The following is an 18774-nucleotide window of genomic DNA, read 5'->3' on the forward strand; positions in this document are numbered from 1 at the left end:
ACAGAACAAGCTAGAACATGGCAGCAGCGTATTCAAAACATCAGGCACTGGGCTGGACCCTGGCTCACTGCAGCAGGGGAGCTGGTTCTCCAGATCACTAGCCCAGGTTTTTCCTTTCACAACTTAACCTTGTGATTAGCACTAGTCAGTCACCATGCCCAGTACAAGGTACTGCCATCCACAGTGAAACTGGATCAGATAGAGATAGGGTGTGATAAGAGCAAGCTTACAAAGCCTGAGCAGCTCCAACAAAAGAATAGCCTTACAGGCCTACTTCCTCATTACCTTCAGGCCTCACAATTAAGTTGCAGTCATTTTTTAAAGTCTATTTTATTCTAGTGTAATGACAAGGATAAGACATAACAAAGACAACCCCCCCTCACTAGGTAGGATCATAGCCCCCCCCTCCAAAAACCCCCATAAAAATTTCATGCACAACATATCATTTTCAGACAAGTCATTTCTATGAAGTTCTAATTTAAAACAATAAAGCTGGAATTCTGTACAGCTAGAGTGTAAAGGTAAGACTAGATGGGACATTTGTTATAAAGACACCACATTTATGTAATTAAATCTGTTTTACATCAGAGCATGCATAGGAGGATTAGGTTGGATGGCAAAGAAAGCAAGGTAGACTGCAGAGTGCCTAGGTAACAAAAACAAAAAAGAAAAAAGAAAGAAAGCAGGTAGCAGGAAGACCAAGGGCAATATAGTTAAGAGATGCCCAGATACTGCTTTAATTTACTTCTGGTTCTCAGTTGACTTGTTTGCCTAACAAGAGGCAGTTAACTTGCTTAAACTATAATCCTTTACAGGTTTCCCCTCTAACTGAAGTCTTCCATCCTTCCCCACTCCTTGCATCTAATACCAATAGCATAAAAGGTGTACATTTTCCATGCATAGTGAGATACCAGCTTTATTTACAGGCCAGCTGTTTGCAGAAACAACTCCTTCAAGTTACAACAATGAATCAGATATGAAACCAGACAAAACAAGGTTCAAGTATCCCACCAAGAACTAAAATAAATTTTCTTTGAGCCACAGCACTATTCACTTCAGCCAACAGAAACAAGTGAAGGAGATACAGGATTGTTCAAGTTCTGTTGAAGGGAATAGGCTATTTCAGCTCATGAATTGTAAATAAGAGGTGATCAGTAGAAAAAAACAAAACAAACTTTCAGCATAGGTTTGCTTTACAAACGTTCAGACTGCTCAATGGAGATTCTATAAGTCTCAGTTGGGTTGGTTCGCACTTGTGATGTCCATTCCGGGGGCTTGGCTCGGAGCTTTGGCCGGAAGGGGTCTAGGTTCAGGTGGTCACCAAGGGTACTCAGATCAATAGAAGATACAGGCAGTTGAGACTGTGCTGAAGGTGTCCCACTTGCAACAGGCTCCTCAATACAGGAGTCCTTCTTTGTGGGTCTTTTCCTGAGTATTGTGCACAAACTGCTTGCCACCACCACGAGGATGAAGATGAAGAATACTGTAGTACCTACCAGAATTTCCATGTAGCTGAAGAAACCACCAATACCTAAAAAGAAAGATGACAGTCTAGATATTCAGCCTCACACCATAGTTTATGGGTCTGTGTTGAGAGGCTAACTGCAGGTGGAGCTTTTAGTCTGGAGGCAAATCACATTCAGAATGACCCTACACTGCAGTCACACTAGGTAAGACTTTCCAAAGCAGGGTGACTTAGGAGCCAAAGTCCTATTGACTTTCAATAGCTCACATTCCATTTTCAAAAAAAAAAAAAAAGTGATTTTGGCGACATTAATGCATGCAGTGCTGTGGCAGCTCCCAGGATATTAGCGATCAGGTGGAGGAGGTAGAAGTTGGTCCAATAAAAGACGTTACCTAACCCACCTTGTCTCCCTTTGGAGCTATTGCGGAAAAATATAAATGGGACTTTGGCCTCTAAGTCAATTAACTGTATGTTTACTCATTAATTACAGGCACCTTTGAAGCAGCTGCTCTATGCTCTGCTATAGCTGCAGAGAAGTCCAATTGCAGATTCTTACGGTGATGCATGTTATGTAGTCTGGGACAAAGGTAGTTGTCTCCTCATTTCAATCCTCTATTTGGCAGAAGAATTTAGATCTAGGAATGGTTTCCAGACCCAGCAGAATATTTTACTCTGATTCTCTTAATGGGGTAGAGCCCCAATGGCAGAAATCACCAGCAATACTTACAATCCACTACAGTTTGAGACCCAATTTATCTATTCTAGTTCTCATAGGGGACAGGGGAGCTCGCCTGGTAGCACATGGACATTGATTTCAACTGCTCATTTATTCCCTACAAATCCCACTGAAATGTTTAGAGTACATTTTGTTCTCCCATTAGTTTTGGAAAAAATTCAATATAAACAGAAAAGGTAGTTTGGTTATAACTAGAACTGGCTGAATAAAGGGATTTATGACTATGGGCTCAATTTCATTTGACTTTGTTTTTGGCAAAGGCATTTGGCCAGCTAGTTTTGTAAACTGTTTGGCAAATATTTATGAACATTTCAGAAGTCAATTTGTGAAGAGTTAGCTAACAAAGGAAGGGGCTAAATTAACAATTTACAATTATTCAAAGTGATTAGATTAACTAACTTATTATAATCTGACCCATGATCTGTTTTGCCTTATGCAACCATGCCAAAGAGAGTGGTGTCCACACTGGAAGAATCTGAACCCCTTTCTCGCTGTCATCTGTAGAGTTCCACTAAAATATGAACAATTCCAAGGCAATGTGGACTAAAGTCCAGAGAGAAATACTATTTTACACAGTAAGTGGCTAAACAGTTTTTGCCGCTCATACCTGGAGAGCATTTCACAGTAAGTGTCTGGCCATGAGTCCCTTTGGCATATGTTGAACAATTGTTATTAATTCATTCAGTTGTGGTGCTCTAATATATAGATAGTACTTTAATACCATTTCAAATACAAGAGCACGAAGCTGCAAATTTAAGATGCAGCACTATTCAAAGAAAGAATTATACTTGCTCATCTGTCTCCTCTACCTGATTGTGGAATGCGGACACACAGCGTGCCAGATTTCGTCTGAGAGCGATCTTCATACCCTTTTTTACAGCGACATAAGTAAGTGCCATCTTCATTGAGGCAGTCCGCCTCATCACCACACATTCCAATTCCAGAGTTGCATTCATTCACATCTGCAGTGGATAGAACAGGTGCAGCAAGTCTGCTATAGAGCTACAGAAGTGCTCTTCAAAAGAGGATGTCCTTGAAATATCAATCACCTTGAACTAATGTGTTATTCCCACCCCAATCCAATTTTTTAAAATGTAAAGGCTACATAAGAACCAAGTTACACATACATACAGTGATCCAAGCCAACTTTATTCAAGCTCTCCTTTTCCCACAAGCCAGATCTATCATGTTGACCGTAAAGCCTATTACAAGGAGCAGCAGCAGCTTTAAACAGTTCAATAATGCAAAGCACATACCTCTAACTGACAATAAAGACACCTGCAACTTCTCAGCTTCCACAGATTTGCCAATGAGATCATTCAGTTGAGAATGGAGTAAAACAGACATATTCCTTTCCTCTGATTTTAAGTGTAACCAGAAAGTGAATGTTGGTTTTAGGTCATTTGTCCTGCATTAAAGCAAAGTAACTTCAGCTAAGCTGAGAAGAGAAATGTCCATCTGCATATATATTACTGAACTGGGTTCCAGAGCAGGAAGTCACTCTCCATTTATCTACAGATCAAGTACTGGATTCTTCCTCGAATATAGGTCTCAGCCCTAGAGGGACTACTTCTACAGGGGAGAGGGGAGTCTCATTTTCCCTTTCAACTCTTGGTGAGTTGTGATTGAGACACCCCTCCACGTGGAGCTGGATTGAAACCACTAGACTCATTTTTTGCTAGGCCACAGACCTGCCATTAAACAGCTTTCAGTCTCAACCAGCCTTAACTTGGTTTACCTGATGTCCTTGAAGGGGTAAAAAAAAGCCAAACAAAAAACCACACCACATACAACTTGCCCTCAGGGGCCTTCTCCTACTACCACCATGTGTGAAATTTCAACTGGAAACTGGGAGGGTCTTTTAGAATCATTCTATTTTAATCCACACCAATAAAGTCTCCATGCCACACTATTTTCCTACTCTAAGGAAAAGCCATATTTGCAATCTGAAGTAGAAGTCTTGCTAGATCATTGGCAGATGGAGGAGGGATGGTGAAGTTAGAGCAGATAACTAGCATCTACATTTTCCTTTTATGAAGGACAGTTCTAGATAAGGCATTGCATCAATTGCATTTAAGTGATTTTGAGTGGGTGTAGGTGTCACCCAGTATTGGATTTATAGTCAGCCAGCCATACCTTTTGATTTCCTTTAACTTGATTTCATTGACTTTGTTTACCAAGAGTTTCAGGTTCTTTTGTATCTGCAAAAGAACAGAATGCACAATGTTGATTTTCATAAAGGGATGGCCAATGCTTAGGCAAGTACTGTGGTCAAGCCTACTCTAAACAGACTTCCTTACAAAGATAGGTCTGTATTTTAATGGTTCTACAGATGGGATGGCTGCCTGGGGAAGAAAAGTTAGTCACTAATCTAAGAGGAGTGTTGCAAAGAATGCAGGACACCCGTCCCCTAGACTAGTTCTCAACCTTTTCCATGCCAGACCACTCCCCACTTCACTTTAGTTTGGACTCCCATACAGCAATATGTGAAGGGCAGGGGGAATTGTAACCTCCCCCCCGAGTACCATATCTGAGAAAATATTAAATTCTGTAGTAAATATGTGGCAGCTGTTTTGACTACAAACAGTAGGCCAGGAGGATTCTGTACCCATTTCTTCCTTGCAATGAGGCTGGCTAGGAGGGGACTGTTAGATTAGCTGTGTTAATGCCAAACACTGAGGTCTTCTCTTCAGTGGGAATTTGCCCAATTCCAGCCATCAGCTAGCCAGCCACTGTAGTGGCTGCAGTGGTGCAAACCCCCTAGCAAAGACAAGTAAAGCTGCTATCTGCATGGGCGGGGGGACTTCTGGGTGCTTGACGCTAGATAAGCTGCACCCACCGAAGACAGCAGCTTTGGCAGTCTACACTAGGGTGCACTACTGTAAATCCTATAGCAGCAGCACAAGTCAGTATAAATCCTCAATGGAGCCACTTTACCCAACCTGGAGTATATGGCCTATGGCTGGATCTTGCATTTCAGACACTGGCACAGAACTGACCAGTTAGAACTTCATGCCTATAGAGGAACAGGGTGTCTCTTCAAACAGCCACATGTATCGGCCTTAAAGGCAAATGTTTGTAGGTCTGCTCTCCGTAAGTCAGCTAGCAGCTAATTCCTTCTAAAAAAAATGGTGTTAAGGCCGTCAGCTGATCTTTTGTCTGAACGTTTATCTTTGTATTATATTCTAATCAACTTGTAATTTTATAGTACTTTGAAAATTTACCATAGACTAAGCACTGTCAGAAACACACTGAGGCAAGACACTGAAATGGACACTATGGGGTTAGTTTTGGAACAAAATTAGCATATGGTAGCAGGATGCCCAGGGAGGGGCATTTAGAAGGCCTCTGGATGTGAAAGCTGGGACATCAGAGAGCCACAGAGCGACAGTGCACTCTGATGATCTTGTCTCAAAGCATTTTAGTAGACCACATCCCCCTTACGTGAAGCTTAATGGATTCCATGAGAGCCTTTTTCAGCTCATCTCCACTACGTGGGATCCATCCCTTGTGTTCAATTTCACTAGTTACTTCAAACAAGACATCTGTCAAAAGAAATAAAACCCAATAAGACCTTAGCAAATACCTTAGCAATTGTACTGAATTTAGTGGTGTAATTATGATTTAAGTAACTGTTCTATCCCCCTGCTGTGTGTGTGTTGGCAGCCACAAAACAGAATGCAGCCAGAAGAGCTAAGCCAAGAACATTCTTGAATAAGTCAGTCCCATATTAGGATGATGCTTTTAGAAGTTGTGCCAAAGACAGAACAAAAATGTTTGAGACAATCACAAGTTCGGTTACTATTATGCAGTAATATTAGTGTTCTGCAAGTATTTACACTGACTCTAAATTAGAGCATGTAACCTTTCTGAGTGAATTGGTATCCCTCCACTCACGACCAACAATACGGTCTCATTTCAGATGACAAGCTGTTTAACATGGATACGTTGCCTCTTCTCAAGTAAAGCTGCACAGAGGGTGGTTTCAGTAGGTAGAATGCTGCAACTGCAATTTGGATAGGATGCCAAAATGAAGACTACCTGAATGCATGTGTGTTACATGTATGTTTATTCAATGACATTTACCTTCTTCATATATGAATGTAGACTAGGAAAAAATTAGGATTTGGACTGTACTTTTGCAGGTTGGTTCTTTGGTTTATTGCTCACAATCTGACTCTATAGTGGGTTTTTTAGGTGCTTTTGGTCATGCAAGGCACAGGTGGTTATATCTATTCCCCAACTGGATAAGCATCATTTGATTGGGTTTCTGGCTCAAATTCATGGACAGCAAGTGGTGTTCAAATGCCCTTAGAAAGTCAAGAGATTAAAGCTGCGGTCTCCCAACAGTCAGGCTGGTGTGAAACTTTGCCATTCATTCGACTGCTAACAAGTGCATGAATACAACTGAGGCTAGTTCTTCAGTACACAGGGAAGATTTTTGCAGTATCTACCCAGTTCTAATTAATAAGCCTACTCTTAGGGAATCATGCTTTGGGATCTTTAACATAAGCAAGCAAGACTGCCTTTTTAAAAAGGCACAGATGAGCGACTAAGCATCCTTCACCCTATCCTGTTCCCACTGAGATCAGATAACTCCAACGAGTGAAAGCGCATCAAATGAAGGTCCATCGGCACACTGCACAAATAACTACTGATGACCGGGCACTAGTTTTAACACCAAAACCTCACAGCTTGGTGCTTAGAGGTATTGATCCCCCAAAAGCACATTCCACTAGGTACGTTCCACTTAATAAGCTCTCTCTCATTGCAGAGAAGTCCTACTTACTGGACCTGTGCTCCTTTGGAGTTCAAGGATAGCTGTTAATTCCCCAAATGGAGTCAACCTCCTAAATAACTAAATGGGGGAGCTTTAGGGAGGATTGTTTCCAGATGAGGAATAAGCAACAGGAGCAGATAAACTCACAAAAGGAGGAGGGAGAGAAATTGTTTCCAAGGAGACAAAGAATGTTAAAGGAACAAGTTGGTTGCTAATGTCACATACAGGCTCCCTTTCTCCTCCCCCCCTCATCCCCAGATGCATCAGCTGCTTTTTATTAGTTATAGAGTGCATTGTATTCCGCTGTAGTATACACAATACAATTTTATTGTTCCTATGTAGTCAGAAAACCCTGATGAGTCTTCAGTTGTTACAATTTATGACTATTAGCTGAAAGCAAGTGGTTAATTCCCCCCCATCTTTAATCTGGTTTCTGATCAAATGTTAATGCTGGTTTCATGTTTCAGAACCTCACCCATGATAAAAACACTTCCCCTGCCCAAGTCAGTTACCTCCAGGATTGTGCTGGGATTCCAACCTGGTATCATTTTCAAGAGATGTGAAGATGGAAGCCAGATCTGTCAGGGTGAAAGAGAGAAAGGCTAATTTGGTAGCTGTTGAGGAAGGCTAAAAGGGAAGAATGCAGTTTTACAATTCACTTATACCTTTAACAGAAGGGCCATTTGTGCTAGTGATGCTTTATAAAGATCAGGTTACAGTCTGAGGTGCTTCTGTAATGAAGAGTCCTGAGATGGTCTAAAAAAGACCAGTTACACACTGAACGCCTAAAGAGGTTTTCCAGCGTTCCGTTGAACTAGCTAGAGCAGCTGTGCCATAGCACTGTTCTAAACACAGAAGTTCTACTTATCAACTAGAGTCTGGTACCATGCGCTGGATCTTCACAATGAGAGGACAGTAAACTAGGGGCAGGTCTACTCTGCCCCACAGTTTAGAGTTAAAGAGTTAGTGCAAATTTACATTCACACCCACAGCATCCACATGGGGGAGCTACAGCATATTCATGCTCCCTTAATCCAGGCTGCAGGGCACCATAAGGCATGCCTTAAATTCTCTCCCCACCTCATAAAGTGGCAGGAGTGTTCAAAATTTTTGAACACTAGTGAGCCTTCACTTAAGAGGTCAGTTATGAAGTTCAGTAGGAAAAAAACCCCATCAGTCACAAACCAAACCTGTGAATTGAGGCAAGTGAAAGTGTGGGTTTTAGTGGAGGTGAGGCAAGAAAACAAGCTGACAAATGCAGACTTTTGCAGTTTTAACTGTGGATAGGCTGTATAAGAATCTCAACAAGTATGGCAGAAATGTAGGCCCAAGTCCTGTGAAACACTATAAATGCTGAGAGAAGAACGTGGATGTCTAGTGCATAAAACCTTCCTTCCTCAGATACAGGTAGGCACAGAAGAGGTGTATAGGGGGGACATGTGGTTTACATTCAGAGCAATAGGGATGGTGAAAATTTTCATGTCCAGTCATTCAACACTTCCCAAAGCTATTTCTGACCCTGACAGGAAGCATCTTTCAGACACAATAAAAAAGCCACACCCATAGACAGTAGAATCACTGTCTGGGCTATCGCCTTAACATACTATACATCTGCCAGTCCAAGTAGAAAAATCTAACCATATACAGTTTGCTTACTTACCAAAGGAATCTTTTTCATGCTCTATTTTCAAGGATGCAGTGTCCTTTGATAGCCCACCAGAAGAGGGATAGGAAGGATGTGATTTTGTGCTCATGATCAGTGGAGGTTCTTGGTCTTGGGTTACTGGAGTGCCAAGGTGTGCAGTAGCAGCAGCTGTCTTTCCCAGTGGGCTGCTTCTGGTGCTGCTCGGGAGAACAGGTTTGAATTCAGCAGTAGTGGTCTCTGCATGGTAACTGCTAGGGACATCCAGCGTGTTGTGCAGGGCTACAGTGACCGTGATGGACTCTGTTTTGAGAGCTTTCTTAAGCATTCCCAAAGTAAGAGGCTCAACATTAAGTTTAACATTTTTGAGGGCAGAAGCTGGCTTTGTGTACAGATCACCTTTGTCATTTCCCTTTCTGTGTGTTTGATGTTCAATATGATGGTCTTTAATGCTTCTCTCTGAGTTCATCACATGCTTTAGCTGACTAATTATTTCTTGACCATCCCTGCTCAGCCTGGCATTAGATTGGAAGTCTTCCACAAAAGCAGCAGGAAGACTGGCCACTGTCTCATTGTTCACACAGGTTGACTGGAGCACCTCTCCGTCTTTGATCGATGCAGCTCTAAAGCTTTGAGAAGAGGTCGTTCGAATGCTCTGCTCTTCCCATGTGTCCTGCAGAGATTGCAAACCACGATGAGGAGTAGAATTTCTATCTACAGCTTGTCTTGCATCTGGCTGTAGGTCTTCCATACTAGCTGGACTCCAGAGAGTGGCTGAGCTGTGCTGGGGTCCTACTGACTTTGTTGTTTTGACACTTTGCATCTCCACAGATTTCATGGGCTCCTTTAAATGCAGAGGCTCAGAGAGCAGGTTTGAGTGGATTGTTGGCCTGTGCATAAGTTTATCAAAAGCAATAGTTTGCTCTTTTTTATTTTGGATGTTTAGCCTCAATATATTTAATGCTGGTGTTACCACGAGGGAAGAAAGACGTTCCGACTTTCTACTACTGTTTTCGTTACCCAAAGATTTCATAAACTGCTGCCACTTCAGGTCATGAGTACTGAAGGTCACGTCCATGTCTTTTAAGAGAGGGATGTGGGTGTTGTTCTCAAGAACAAACCTTAAGAAAGCTTCTAGTCTCGTTGAGCTTCCATTTTTGTCCCAACCTTCTTTGTCTACCGTAGGCAGCTTGTTAAGCAGTTGATTTTCATTATGAGCTGTGCTGGTCTTTACAAAATCCAGAAGACCTCTGTAGTGTTTTATGGGTGATTTAGGGTAGAATCGGATACTGCCGTACTTAGTTTTCCTAGTTGTTTTCTGAACTGGCTCTTGAGTATCATTTGTAGATCTTGAAGTTTCATAGTCTTTGAATACATAGTACTGTCCTTTGAAATATTTGTGTTCATGGTTTAAGGAATTGCCCTTGGACAGAAACACAACATGGACAGCCAGAGCCTGAGCAGCAAAGATCAGAGTACCTTGGTTCTTACAAGCATAAACTACTTTTCTTTCCACACTTGACGAGACCCCTTGAAAAATTATTTTATCTGTGTTTTCATCACAATCGTCCTTCCCCTGAAATCCCTTTATGTAAATCAGGATGTGTTTTTGGGGGCCTGCCCAAATGGTCCAGTTGCACCAGATGTTGGTTTGAATACCACTATGTGCTGGCGGGGAAAATGTCCCAATTTCATCTTTCAAGGTGACGTGGCAACTTCTTATAGGAAGATACAGCAACAACCAAGGTAATTCTGGCACTGAGGAGGAAGGATAATGTGTGGAAGGAAAAGAAAAAAAATGAAGATCAATTTTCATTGTAGAAACTTTAAAAAACCCACCTTGTTTACAAGCAAAGCCGATTCCTTCCATCATAGGAAGAGACCTGTCTGAGTGCACTCCTACTGCTACGTTGTTTTTCTACCTTCTCTCCTGCTTTAAATTGTTAAAAAAAGTTTAAAGAGGGAATAAAACTATTACTGGGGCTCTTTGTTAGCTATGCAAACCAGTATGGCTCTGCCAGGTCTCTGCACTGTTTTTTCCAGTTACTCCTTCCTAATTTTGAAGAAAATTAATCATTAGGGATAGAGCTGGTCAAAATTATTAATTATGACCAGAGGCAATTTGTCAGTCTAATTTTTAATTGTTTCACCAGCTCTACAGTTGGACAGACTGCTGGGTAAATCATTTGCTTGATGAATTGAAACAAATCAAGTTACTCAAATATTTGCTCTTCAGCCAACTCCATTTAATATTGGCAATATCCACCAAGAACCATGCCAGCTGGATAGCAAGAATTTGTCCCCCAGGTCATCAGGATCTGGCAGTAGCAAAGAGGTTTTAGTGTAAGAAACTTTGCCACTGAAACCCAAGACAGGATTGGTGAGGAACAACATAAGTTCAAATGAGTCTCACGCTCCCAGGATTGGTGGGAAGATGAGAAGTCTGCAGAGGGGCAGCAAGAATATAGAGCTCATCGAGCACCCTTTTTGGTGATCACAAGAGGGCATAAATGATCACGCTTCCAGTAATGCCAGTCATGAGTCACAAGAACACTGTAGTCCAAAATTAGATTGGTTCTAATAGAACAACAACTTTGTTTGTTTGTCTCTCTCCAATCAAGATGGGCAGTCAAAAGGGGACATGTTGCCCTTCGGACTAGTGGGTGGGAGGGAGGAAGAATTTTGGCACATGGGTTGCCTAGTTACAAAATGAAACTCAAAACCACAACTCCCTGACTGTTGCTTTAGGCTAGAGCCAGGATGTCAGTTCCACAATCTCAGTCATTAGAATTCCTAAACTATATTGCATTTAGTGCAAAGAAGCCCTTATTTTTCAAGATTTCTCTTGGACTCATCTGCTGAATTGATCTAATTAACAAGAATAATGGGAAGCTGGTAATTGCGTACTTTGCATGGCAGCCATAAGCATTCAACATCAGATGAGTGTGTACAGAAACTTCTAATTCAGCATCAAATATCATGCTGTAGTACTGTTAAGTAGTTATAACAGCAGAGGGCTACAGAATCCACAGTATCCCCCACTCCTCAACCCAACCATATGGTTACTCATGATTTAAACCCCAAGAGACAGCAAAAATTTACCTAGATACACAGTAAATGTTAAACATACCAATATAGTTCAGGGGGACTCTTGCTTCTGAAGTTGATGCATTCTCAGGTGTGCGAGCAGAAGAGGATTGGAAAGAATGTGAATCTACGCTCTCTTTCGGTGCCAGTTTCTCAGCTGGAGTCAGAGCATGACTAGATGCAATAGCAGAGCTCCGAGAGGCACTGCTCCACTCAGTGGTTTGCTGCACTTTGTGATGTTTTGTGGTATCTGGGAATGTGTGTTTCAGTGGGGTGTTACTCATCTCCTTTACAGGCTCAGTCATTTTAACTTTATTATTCGTGGCTATGTGCTCCAGAGGTGGAGTAGCCCTAGTGCTTGAGGCTATAAGGCCAGTTTTAAACATGAGCTCATTTTGCTTTACTCTAGTTGGCCTTGTTCCCACTAAGGGGGTTTTAGGAAGGCTCTCGGTTACAGGAGAAAGGTTACTTGTATGGCCCTTGGATCTGAGGAGCCCAAGCTCAGGTTCTGGTTTTAAGGCTTGCAGCCGAGTTGTGTCTGAGAAGAAGGTGCCAGAGATGAAGTCTGTGATTAAATTCCTTTCCTCAGCCTTTCCAGGTTGTTCAGTTTCTGCCTCATGGATGCTCTCTCTCTCACCTTTCAGTGTTGATTGTTGGACACCGATTTTCTTTTCCTGAAGAAAGAAATTAAGAGACTGTGTTGTACTTGGGAGGGCATGTCTATGTTCTGTAGCAGCTGGAGCCCCATAGCAGTCACTGTGTGGCTTTGACAGAGGCTCGCCTTCCAACAGGTCCTCCTCCTCAGCAGCTGGAGGAAGCAGCACTCTTGTACTTAGAGGGATATGAGCTAGCTCTGTGTCAGTGTCAATGTAGCGGCCGCTTTTTGTTCTCAAATGGAGCTCGTTTCTAAGTGCACTAGCTCTCTGAGCAGCTGGAGGAAGGGACACTTCTTTACTTGGGATGACAGGCTCCAGTCCCATAGCAGCCAGAGGAAAGGTCACTTCTGTACCTGGGAAGAGGACAGGGCCTAGATCTGAGGCAGCTGGAGAAAGGGATGGTTCTGTACTTGGGAAAGGGGTGACAGGCTCCAGTGCTGAGGTGACAGGCCCCATTTCTGTGGGAAAAACAGGAAGGGACACTTCTGTGCTTGGGAAGAGGACAGGGCCCAGTTCTGAGGCAGCTGGAGGAAGGGATGGTTCTGTATGTGGGAAAGGGATGACTGGCTCCAGTTCTGTGAGGAAAACAGGAAGGGAGGTTTCTATACTTGGGATGAGCTCTAGTTCTGAGGCAGCTGGAGGAAGAGAAACTTTGGTACTTGGAACAGGCTCCAGTTCCATCACCAGGCCCACCTGCTGGCTGGGTTTCATACCCAAATGGAGCACCTCTGACACATTTACTTTAGCAGCTTGATGCAGGGACACTTCTGTACTTGGAAGGATGCTTTCTAGTTCTGTAGAAGCTGAATCCACATGTTGACTGCTTTGGAGCCTCAAATGGTACTCGCTGTCTAACAAACCATATGGTGCTGCAGTAACCAACATGATTTTCAGCTGGTCAGTGACGTCCATAGAACTTTCCAGAACAGAAACATCAAGAGGGTTAGTATTTTTGAGGGTAGTTGTTCTCAGATCCAGTTCAGTTACAGACTTCTCTCCACTGATCCTCTGAGTGGAGCTTATTTGGTAACTTCCAGCTTTATCCATTCCCCTTGTCTCAGGTTGTGACTGATCACCAAGCACAACTTGATCCTGACTGGTCATTCGGAGGCTAGGCAGCGAACCTTTCACAAGGCTATCACTGGGACTGCTCACCACCTTATAAGCCAAGATGTTGGACTGCAAAAGATTATCCTTCATCAAGGTAACCCTGCTGAGACTTTGGGAAGGGGTAGAGCCAATATTCTTGTCTCCTATGGTTTCCACTCTGTCATGGGCTATGGAATGCAAATATGAGGCCAGGACAGGGTAACTCAGAGGTGTTGGATTTATATTCAGTTGTAAATCTTCCATATTAGTTTGCCTCAAACTAGTGAGTAAAAAGGACGTTCTGCTTTCTGGTCCTTCTAACTCCATAGATTTCAAGGGTTCAGTTAGATGAGAAACACTTAAGTAAGAAGTCTCAGAAAGAAAGCCTGGAAGACTTTTTGGCCTGTACACCTGGCTAAAGTCCACCAGGACTTCTTCACACTCTGCGGGTCTCAACTCCCAGATATCAGGTACTGCAGTTTGAGGTAGGCTTCCAAAAGACCTTCCTATGCCAAGACTCTTTTCTTTGTCCATTGATGTAGACAAATGGAGAGACTCCAGCAAGCTATGAGCTTCTGTTTTTAAAAGTTGAGACTTTGCATCATGCTGAGGTTTAAGCTGAAGAGAACTTTCAAGAACTTCAACATTTTGACCTTCACCCCCTACCTGTAATAACCCTGTGTTATTAAGTACAGTTGTCTTGTTAAGGCTTTTGTTAAGATTCTCAGTACTTAAAGCTGTACTAATGTTTGTATCATCTGAAATCTCTCCATGGTATATTACTGATACTTTGTTAGATCTGGGAGTGCTGTGACTAGTTCTCTTTGATGTTGGAATAGGGGCTTGAGAAACTAAGATATCGTCAGAAGAGGAGTCAATGTCACGGTGTTTGAATATATAATACTTTCCTTTAAAGTATTTGTTTCTAGGGTTTGAAGAATACTTCATCAGAAATACTACATGGACAGCCCGGGCATAGGTGGCAAAGACATGAATCTTCTTGTTCCAACAAGCATAGATTACAGTGTTTTCTACTAATGAAGAGACTCCTTGAAATAGGATTTTATCATCATTTGTGTCACAGTCCTCCGTGGTCATAAATCCTTTGATATAAATGATTATGTGTTTTCTGGAACCTGCCCATATGGTCCAGTTGCACCAAATATTTAGCTGAAAATGGTTATATGTTGGAGGAGAAAACTCCCCAAGCTTTTCCTTCAGGACTCTATGGCAACTTCTCACAGGGACATACACCAACATCCAAGGGAGCCCCAGGTCTGGAAGACAATATGAGAGAGACAGATTCAAGCTAAAGCCTTCCCAGAAAGATAAGAAAGTCCCCCCCCGGCCCCCAAATCATCTCAGAAAGATTTCCACTCTCCCACTTTGCACAAAAAAAGTCTTCACCCTCCCCTGCACCTTTCCCCTCAGAGGCCAGGTGTATTATAAGACTCCATTGCAAGTAATTTGAGTAGGAGCCAAGGCCCAGATCCTCAGGCATATTTAAGTGATGAACTCCCATTGAAATCAATGGATCACGTGCCTAAAAAGCCTTTGAGGATCTGGGCTCAGCTGCTGTGGCTTGGGAAGTGGAGAGAGAGAGAGAGAGAAAATAAGGCCATGTCTACATTAGTGAGCTTACAGCTGTACTGATGCTCTCTCATGTAGCCATTCTATGACAATAAGACAGAGCTCCCCATCGACATCATTAATCCACCCCCCAAAAAGTGGGCATAGCTATGTCAGCAGGAGAAGCTCTCCTACTGACATAGCACTGTGCACATTACTGCTTATGCCAGCATAATTTAGGTCACTCAGGAAGGTGGAATGTTCACACCTCTGAGCAACATAAGGTTTGCTGGCATAAATGATCGTGTCAACATACATTTACCTCAGAAGAAAGTCTTAGGCTAACATGGGTGGGGCTTGAGATAGCCAAGAGGTTTTATAGAATGATCACACCCTAGAGTGCAGCTCTGAAGCTTTCCAATTCATAGATGAAGAGGGAAAGCTAGACAATCCACATCTAGGTTTATTGTGATTTAAGGAAAAAAAACTACCTCCTGTCCTGGGATGATTCTAAGAATTACTCATTTCCCAGCTGTACAAAACTTTAAGAGCTAGTCAGGTACTCAGAGGTCAATAAGGTTAGAAATGGAATCAGTAAGCAGTGCTCCATGTGATCCAGTGCTTCTAAAGTAAATTTGAGTCAGATTTTACTTTTGGGGGGTAGGGGACTTGGACACTGGTGGCAGGAACTGACAGCATCTAGAAGCAAAAACAGTGAGAGAACATGTTCCCCTGCTTCTGCCAGTGGGTGGCTGAACCCCAAATGGCTGCTGAACAGGGAGATAAGTTACTCAGTGGTTTTGTGATATGAACCAACGTCTGAAGAACAGCTTAAAGCGATCTAACTGCCTGCAAGTTGCAGCATCATCTGCAGATTACCGAGCAACTATATTTGGCACATCCAAATTTACCCAGATCATGATGGGACCTTAGGATTCGCAGCTACACTGGAATCCATTTGGATGCACCACGCATTCGAAGGAGACGTGCCTTTTGTCACACGGACTGCAGTTAAGCTGCTTTTTTTGGGAGACTGCCTAATCTATAGAAACTTCTGCTTTAGAGAGGAAAGCATTGAGAAACAAATGAGTCTTGGTGAATTGCCACTTGCATCAGTCAGCATTAGGTAAGGTCATAAAAAATGACCTTTCACTTAGATTCAAAAAGGTGTCACAAAGGCAAACACAATCCACAAGGAGCGAAGTGGTCAACATGTACTTACGCAAACACTTCCATGTATACAGGCACCAAACAGAGGCAAGTGCTATTAAGGCGCAATTTTGTTGAGCAAGGTAGCTTTACAACTGCCTCAGTAAGTTTGCCAATAAGATGAGACAATCTCTGCTCCTACAAGTGGAACACTGAGCCCTGTTTGATTTCAGCTCTCCATATCTAATTGCACTCCTTTGACACAGCATTATGCTGCCATAAAAACAAAACAAGCACTGCATTCCACAGCATTTGAGCTTTTTCCATATTAACTAAGGTGAATGCAATGATGCCATACGGCACGTACTGGTGTAGCGAGAGACAGATGGCAAAAAAAAAAAAAAATATATATATATATATATATATAATTTTTGCTCCTTCTGACACTGGTGTCTCCCCTTTAACGAGCAGTAGCAGCTTCCCAAAGGAGGAGAAATCAGTGACAGAGTCTAAGTGTAATTTGTTTTCTTTATATTCATACACTAGTCCTGAAATTAGATGGTCATACAGCACACAGGGAAATCCATTCTTCAAGGAATCTCAGCCCAACACCAACACCCCATTCCTAGGGAGCAGCTTTGCTTTTCTGCTTTGATCTTCTTGAAGCAAACACTCCTGTCGCTTGCACAGATCCTTCTCCCAGGACCCTGCCTCTACACAGAGCCTTGCATAACAAGTAGTGACACCACAGCATCTCTTTCCAGGTTTCAAAACTTGCTCACACAACAAAGCAAAGTACTTGGAAGACTATAACAGCACCACTTGGTGAGGCCTGCCATAAAACGATCCATAGGGCATTTACTTCCGATTCTATACTTAGACCAGAATTCATAATACAGGAGATATAGAACACTCCCAATAGAGAGGGGGAGTTTTTTGGAGCAGATGACCCAGTAATGGACATCAGTTCAGTAGTTTTGGGGTCTGTTTCCTACTCCTACTCATCATTGTGAAGGAAAAAAAGGTTAAACTAGGAGTGGTAGAAAGAGGCTAACTCAATGAGCTGGAAAACCCATCCCTTGTGCAGGAAAAGGTACACTATTTGCCATAAAAAAAAATCTTGAAGAAAGAAGGGCCCTTGAGGCTTAATGGATGTTCAACCTAGAGACCTAGGATTGTTTTTTCAGTCTGGCCCTGCCACCTGACTTACTGATTGTTTGGAGATAATAGTATTAGCTGCAGTTAAGTGTTTCTTCCCTAAGGCACCAGTTTTCCAAGAAGAATCTTGGAAGTGTTTTGCAGTTTGGTGGTGGAAAAGGGACTTTTCTTTTTCCTAGCTCCTGAGGTAAGGTGCCCCTAAATACCACTCTGCAATATACAAGTTCTGCAGCCATCTTTATTACTGCTAGCCTTTATTCCAAATCCTGGGGAACATGCAAAAATTTTGCATTTAACTGAAAGCTTACTTGGTCTAAACAATAATGGTGTAGTTAAAAATTTAATTCTTACCTAGTTTCAGCTGTTGAGACTCTTGCAGGGACCTGTTTGCCTGTAAAGAAAATAGAGGGTTAGTTCTTGTTCCAGGAAAAAGCCACTGTGAAGGTGTTCACAGCTTTCTCCTTACTCATGGTCACTTAAACCAAAACCTTGTAACAGCTGATCACTACCTCTGCCAGGGTTTTAGTAAACTAGCTTTGATGGTTTCTAGCTTCTATCTATGGTGTATGAGGAATAGAGATGAAAGTAGGATTTCTAGAGGAACAAAGACAGGATACTAGAGAGTTTAGTTTACTGCATTATGGGGTGTCTACATGGTGATGCTCAAACATGGACAAACCTTCTGCTGTTCTCTAGTACTTACCCTCCCTTCGGCTTTATTCACATTGGGGCTGGACTTCACTAAGCCCAAGTGAACCTGCTCATTAAATCCCTGTCCCAAGAATAGGAGGAGTAGAAATACTGAGAAAAGCAAAGGTTTCATGGCAAAGCTTTACTGAGAACCTACATTAGAAAAGAAAACAAACCAGAACTCCCACCCAAAGAATAAACAACCAGGTCTGCCCAGACACAGTTAGCACAACAAACTCTGTTGCTATAGATTTCCTGGTTCATCAGCTCACCCTCCCTCTTTGGGAAATACCCCCTTATTATAGAAGGGGTAGGGGGAGAGGTAATTAATTTATACACGTCCTGTCTACTCAGGTGTTATCTATTATCTAATCAGAGCTGCCAAGTAGCATTCATTAGGAGGAGGCGAGCTCTCTCATTTGGAATGAACTATAATGCATATTTAAAGATTCTCTCCTGCTGTTGGAGGATTTTGCTATGTGTTTCAATGAGACATTTAAGGGGACACTGTCAGGAGGTTTATACCAAACAAAGACTTTGACCTTGTAAACATTTTTGAAATATGCTTAACTCTACACACCTGCGTAGTTAATGGGGACTGTTCACATCCATACAGTTAAGCAGGCTGAGGGGCAAAATTAGAAAAAAATCAATTAAGTTTTTATAAAACCTACTATAAACATCAGTGTTTTCAATAACATTTTTAAACCAGCTGTCAGTGAAAGCTGAGATTTACATCTTTCTCTTACTGTG

The 18774-nt window shown here is 42.3% G+C and overlaps 1 protein-coding gene across 1 annotated transcript; it reads right to left on the bottom strand.

Moving 5' to 3' along the window:
* Positions 1–212: 212 nt before the first annotated feature.
* On the bottom strand, positions 213–18327 carry LOC114020199. The gene is made up of 10 exons (XM_037893555.2): positions 18035–18327; positions 17683–17722; positions 11754–14732; positions 8642–10381; positions 7494–7559; positions 5646–5746; positions 4338–4402; positions 3458–3609; positions 3011–3163; positions 213–1531 (listed from the first exon to the last, which is right to left on the bottom strand). The coding sequence occupies exons 1-10, from the start codon at positions 18152–18154 to the stop codon at positions 1194–1196; spliced, it is 5754 nt and encodes a 1917-aa protein (XP_037749483.2). The 5' UTR covers positions 18155–18327; the 3' UTR covers positions 213–1193.
* Between the last annotated feature and the right edge of the window lie 447 nt (positions 18328–18774).

This window comes from Chelonia mydas, chromosome 3 (genome assembly GCF_015237465.2).
Source record: "Chelonia mydas isolate rCheMyd1 chromosome 3, rCheMyd1.pri.v2, whole genome shotgun sequence".
In the NCBI taxonomy this organism is placed as follows: domain Eukaryota; kingdom Metazoa; phylum Chordata; order Testudines; family Cheloniidae; genus Chelonia; species Chelonia mydas.